General features: G+C 47.2%; 1 protein-coding gene across 1 annotated transcript in view; it reads right to left on the reverse strand.

Annotated features, from left to right (window-relative positions):
• Window positions 1-2,992, reverse strand: part of TBL3 (transducin beta like 3) — a 38,678-nt gene extending 35,686 nt beyond the window's left edge. The window contains exons 1-3 of the mRNA XM_077449380.1: window positions 2,846-2,992; window positions 1,947-1,998; window positions 1,728-1,823 (exon numbers count right to left, since the gene is read on the reverse strand). Of these exons, the coding sequence (XP_077305506.1) occupies window positions 1,728-1,823; window positions 1,947-1,998; window positions 2,846-2,877 (180 nt within the window). The 5' untranslated portion in view covers window positions 2,878-2,992. The remainder of the gene's footprint in view (window positions 1-1,727; window positions 1,824-1,946; window positions 1,999-2,845) is intronic.
• Between the last annotated feature and the right edge of the window lie 3,008 nt (window positions 2,993-6,000).

Here is a 6,000-nt window from a genome sequence, read left to right on the forward strand (position 1 = left end):
TAATGCCAGCTGTATGCATATATATGTTTGGAATCTAAAAACTGAAGAGTCACACTAACATTTAGGAGTCCAAAAAGTGGGATTTTATTCCAACCTATATCATATCAATAAGCCAACACGTTTCTGGAGCCACGCCGCCCTGCCATCATCATCAGGGATTTGAGAATGCCGATAAGGACTCTGAGCAATGATAAATAAGTATTGTGGATCTACAGCGGACTCGATCATGTATGGCAGCTGACTGGTAGCCTCATCCAGCTGATAAAATGTGAAGAAATGTCCTGTAGATTCACAATACTTATCAGCACTTAGACTCCGTAACATTCTCAAAACCCTGATAAAGGGGGGTGTTGAATGGCCCCAGAAATGCATTGGCTCATTCATTTGATATAAGTTTGTAATAAAATCCTACTTTTTGGACTCTAAGATTTTAGTGTGGTGCTTTGATTTTTAGATTCTAAACATTCTATTCACTTTCTGAGAATTCTGTGACAGTTCCTTGGTGTATGAAAGAAGACCAAATATCACTTTGTTGCCCCAGTGGTTCACCGCTAATACAGTTGTAACAAAATCAAATTCAAACACAAAAGTTCTGTTTACCAAAAGATCCAGTTCCATTAAAGAGGACCTTCGAGTAATTTTTTTCAACTTTCCATCTATTGAATGTTCTGTCCTTGTTGATTTTACTTTGGATAGTAAAACATTTTTTTTTCTGTCAGTAAAAACCTTGTACAGCCCACTTCCCGTTTCTTGTCTGGTAAAAAGCCTAGGCTTATAACATCATGCACAGCGCTCTCTCACTCTTGCGACAGTTTGCCAGGAAGGGAGGGGTGGTGAGTCATAAGAGGGCCAATGAGACCTCCAGAGCTGTGAGGTGTGCCTCTGTAAAGCCAGGAAGTGAAGAGGCAGCAGCTTCAGCTGCCCACAGTTAAAATGGTTGTAGTCAGACTTCGCAAAGGGAGATTTCTGCAGCATATTTGGCACGTACAGACAGTCTATATAAAATAATATGCAAAGTGGTTGGAGAGAAGCTGCAGAATGGCAAAGATTTTTTTTTATTACAAATTATGCGAGCAGACTGCAGTTCCTCTTTAATACACCACTCCAAATACACTTATACATGACAGCATGGTGGGGGGTATACAGCCGGCTTTCCTTGATTGTGCTGGGAGTGTGCGTACTTCTCTCCAGCCAGTCCTGATATTCACACATCAAACTAAATTAGGTAACCACGGTAGGTGTGTGGATATATAGAATAAAACACTGACAAAAAAATAAAATAAATAAATATCACAAAATTGTATTTAAACTTAGATAAAAAAAGCACACAAGTAGAAATTGCTACAATGCATAAAATATGTCTATTTTTGGTTCCCTGCCACCCCCCCCCCCCCCCCCCAAAAATTTTATTTTTTTTAAAATGTGAATTTGACACATCCTGTGGTAATTTCTGCTTGTGTGCTTTTGATATACGTTTACATAAAAATTTGTGGTGTTGTGTCAGCGTTACTGTTTTTTATCTATATGTCCACACAACTTCAGTGGCTAATTCATTTTGTTTGATGTGGACATATAGCACACATTGTCCTTCTGGCAATAACAATTACTGATATTCACGTGGCTCTGCCACGCAGCACAGCCAGGTTGGTGACCTGACATTTCTCTACTGCCATAATGCCCTACCGATAGGTCCCTTCCCCAGTGTTGTGATTATTCCCATGCATTACCTGTTCTATAGAGCGTACAATAACTCCTGTAGCAATTTCTAGAATATTAACTTTATTTCCACAAGTACAAAACAGGTGAGTTCCGTCTTTATTGATCTGGAAAAAAAAAAAAGACAAGAAGAGAAAAGAATGAGTTACTGCAAAATACCCGGTGACCTCCGATCAGCACAGAGCCCACAACTCAATGTCCCAGCACAGGGGAAAAGACGGACTCATTACCTGGACTCTTCCACCTTTGTAGAAAGCTTCAATCCTTCTCTCCACCGCATAACTGAAAAATAGAAACATAGTGATCATAAAATGCACAAGGCTTTGTCAGAGCTGTGTGATAAGAGCAAAGATACCGTTACACATCCCCCAGGGGAGAAAAAACACATCATTCCATATGGACAGCATGTACAGCCAGCTGCATCATCATTCCCTACCTAGCATGTACAGCCAGGTGCCCCATACCCAGTGCATCATTACCAGTGCACAGCCAGGTGCCCCATACCCAGTGCACAGCCAGGTGCCCCCTACCCAGTGCGCAGCCAGGTGCCCCATTCCCAGTGCGCAGCCAGGTGCCCCATTCCCAGTGCGCAGCCAAGCCAGGTTCCCCCTACCAAGTGCGCAGCCAGGTGCCCCCTACCAAGTGCGCAGCCAGGTGCCCCCTACCAAGTGCGCAGCCAGGTGCATCATTCCCAGTGCACAGCCAGGTGCATCATTCCCAGTGCACAGCCAGGTGCATCATTCCCAGTGCACAGCCAGGTGCCCCATTCCCAGTGCACAGCCAGGTGCCCCATTCCCAGTGCACAGCCAGGTGCCCCATTCCCAGTGCACAGCCAGGTGCCCCATTCCCAGTGCACAGCCAGGTGCCCCATTCCCAGTGCACAGCCAGGTGCCCCATTCCCAGTGCACAACCAGGTGCCCCATTTCCAGTGCACAGCCAGGTGCCCCATTCCCAGTGCACAACCAGGTGCCCCATTTCCAGTGCACAGCCAGGTGCATCATTCCCAGTGCACAGCCAGGTGCCCCATTCCCAGTGCCCACCATGTACTGTGCTATCGCCTGTCAGGACATTGGGCCCTCTAGCGGTAATCTCGGTGTAGTACAGGTAAGTCACTCTCAGATTTTCTTACTTGCTCTTAAACTGTACGGTGGGGGGCTCCATGTTCTCCTACCCCGTCCTCTCCGGGCTCTGCCTCATTCAATCCCGGTACATGCGACCAGCAACACACATGGCTTCCATACAGCAGCACAGGACTTCCGGCGCTGGTATTCTATGTCATGTTAATAACGTTTGTGTGACACCATCTTGCTACACCAGCAGGGGCCCTCTGGAATGAGAGGTGTCAAGGCGCCATATTGTTACACCCTTTGCCGACACGATGAGAAGGAAGAAAGGCGTGGAGGGGCCATATTGCTACACCCACCGGAGTTGTACAGCTTGACATTATTTGAGAAAACTTTTTTTTTATTTTTTATTATTTATTTCAAGTCTGAAATGGACCAAAGGAACACTGATTCAATACAATACTCAATACATAGCTTTATTTTCTTTTCCTGGAGTTTTGTTAGTGTAGAATCATATCTGTACATCTGTATGGTGTCATGAATGGACATGTCAACAAATAGAACATTTATTCAGTACCTACCAAACCTCAGCTTTCCTGACACACCGATCAGTCTAACTTTATGACCACAGATAAGCTTATGTGAATACCATTGATTGTCTCATTACAATATGTCATCTGAAAGTCTATGAGATATTTTAGATTACAAGTGAACATGTTGTCCCTGAAGTATATGTGCTGAAAGCAGCAAAAAAATGGATACCACAGTTGTGTATGGGGCTGAGTAGCTAGCAGAGCGGTCAGGGTGGCCATGCTGATCCGTGTCCAAAGACAAAAGTGTCTACAGTGGGCACATGAGCATCAGAACTGGACCACGGATCAGTGGAAGAAGGTCTGATGAATCACATTTTCTTTTACATCATGTGGATAAATGGGTGTGTGCATGTCACTTATCTGGGGAAGAGATGGTACTAGGGTTGCCACCTGTCCGGGTTTCACCCGGACAGTTCGAGTTTGGAATCATGCATCCAGGTTTCAGACTGTCTGAAACCCGGACACATTATTCACACTGGACTATGACTTCCCAGCAAGGTTGCTGGTTGCAGTTGTTTAAGCCGGAAGTGTCTGTTACACACTCTAACACTGCCCAGCACTAACACTCCCCCTCCCCCCACATACTGATGGGAGAGATGGATCGATCTGCCCTTCCTCCTCCACCCCCACCCCTCTGTGTCTGCCCACACTCCGATCCCCAGCACTGTGCCTCGGAAATGGAAAGTGGGGGTCGGAAATTTGAAGCCCAGCAGCCTCAGATACATCTGGATGAGAGGGGAGAGACTGCCAAGGGGTGAGTGAGCTCACCATCCATCCCTGGCTGTCTGATGTCTCCCCCCCTCCCCCCTTTCTCTCCCCTGCCTCTGAGTGATTACACTAAGGTATATCAGGGTTCTCAGAGCACCTCTTACATAAGTGTTCCCCTTTACACCAGAGGCAGCAATGTTCCCCCTTACATTAGAGTCCTCTCGATACATCAGAGTACTCGGTGTTCCTCCTTACATCAGGGTTTCCAGAGCATCCCTTATGTCAGAGGCCCCAGAGTTCTCCCTTACATCAGAATCTACAGTGTAAGGGAAATCTGCAAGTTCAGATGTAAAGGGGGACTTTAAAGAGGGACTGTGGATTCAGATGTAAAAGGGGGACTCTGTGGACTCTGATGTATGGGGAGATCTCTGTGGACTCTGATGTACGGGGATATCTCTGTGGACTCTGATGTACGGGGATATCTCTGTGGACTCTGATGTACAGGGAGGTCTCTGTAGACTCTGATGTACGGGGAGATCTCTGTGGACTCTGATGTACGGGGATGTCTCTGTGGACTCTGATGTACGGGGAGATCTCTGTGGACTCTGATGTACGGGGAGATCTCTGTGGACTCTGATGTACGGGGAGATCTCTGTGGACTCTGATGTACGGGGAGATCTCTGTGGACTCTGATGTACGGGGAGATCTCTGTGGACTCTGATGTACGGGGAGATCTCTGTGGACTCTGTTGTACGGGGAGATCTCTGTGGACTCTGATGTACGGGGAGATCTCTGTGGACTCTGATGTACGGGGAGATCTCTGTGGACTCTGATGTACGGGGAGATCTCTGTGGACTCTGATGTACGGGGAGATCTCTGTGGACTCTGATGTACGGAGAGATCTCTGTGGACTCTGATGTACGGAGAGATCCCTGTGGACTCTGATGTACGGAGAGATCCCTGTGGACTCTGATGTACGGAGAGATCCCTGTGGACTCTCATGTACGGGGAGATCTCTGTGGACTCTGTTGTACGGGGAGATCTCTGTGGACTCTGATGTACGGGGAGATCTCTGTGGACTCTGATGTACGGGGAGATCTCTGTGGACTCCGATGTACGGAGAGATCTCTGTGGACTCTGATGTACGGGGAGATCTCTGTGGACTCCGATGTACGGAGAGACCTCTGTGGACTCTGTTGTACGGGGAGATCTCTGTGGACTCTGATGTACGGGGAGATCTCTGTGGACTCTGATGTATGGGGAGATCTCTGTGGACTCTGATGTATGGGGAGATCTCTGTGGACTCTGATGTATGGGGAGATCTCTGTGGACTCTGATGTATGGGGAGATCTCTGTGGACTCTGATGTATGGGGAGATCTCTGTGGACTCTGATGTATGGGGAGATCTCTGTGGACTCTTTGCGCTGCTAAAGTTTTCGGGTTTGACTTGAAGAAAAGGTGGTGACCCTAGATGGTACCAGGATGCAGTATTGGGAAGAAGGCAAGCCCTTGGAGGCAGTGGGATGCTTTGGGCAATGTTCTTCTGGGAGACTTTGGGTCCTGCCATGTATGTGGATGTTATTGGACACGTACCACCTACCTAAGTCCACACCTCCATGAAAGTGGTATTCCCCGATGGCAGTGGCCTCTTTCAGAAGAATAGTGTGATCTGCCACATTGCAAAAATGGTCCAAGAATTATTTAAGGAACACAACAAGTTTGTGGTGTTGACTTGGCCTCCAAATTCTCCAGATCTCAAACCAATTGAGCATCTGTGGGACGTGCTGGAATAAAAAGTCTGATCCATGGAGGCCCCACCTCGCAACTTACAGGACTTAAAGGATTCTGCTACTGACAGCTTGGAGCCCCAACATACCTTCTAGTATCTAGTGCCTGGATGGGTCAGGGCTGTTTTGGTG

This window comes from Lithobates pipiens, unplaced genomic scaffold, assembly GCF_037356315.1.
Source record: "Lithobates pipiens isolate NorthernLeopardFrog02 unplaced genomic scaffold, aLitPip1_a1.2 Scaffold_22, whole genome shotgun sequence".
In the NCBI taxonomy this organism is placed as follows: domain Eukaryota; kingdom Metazoa; phylum Chordata; class Amphibia; order Anura; family Ranidae; genus Lithobates; species Lithobates pipiens.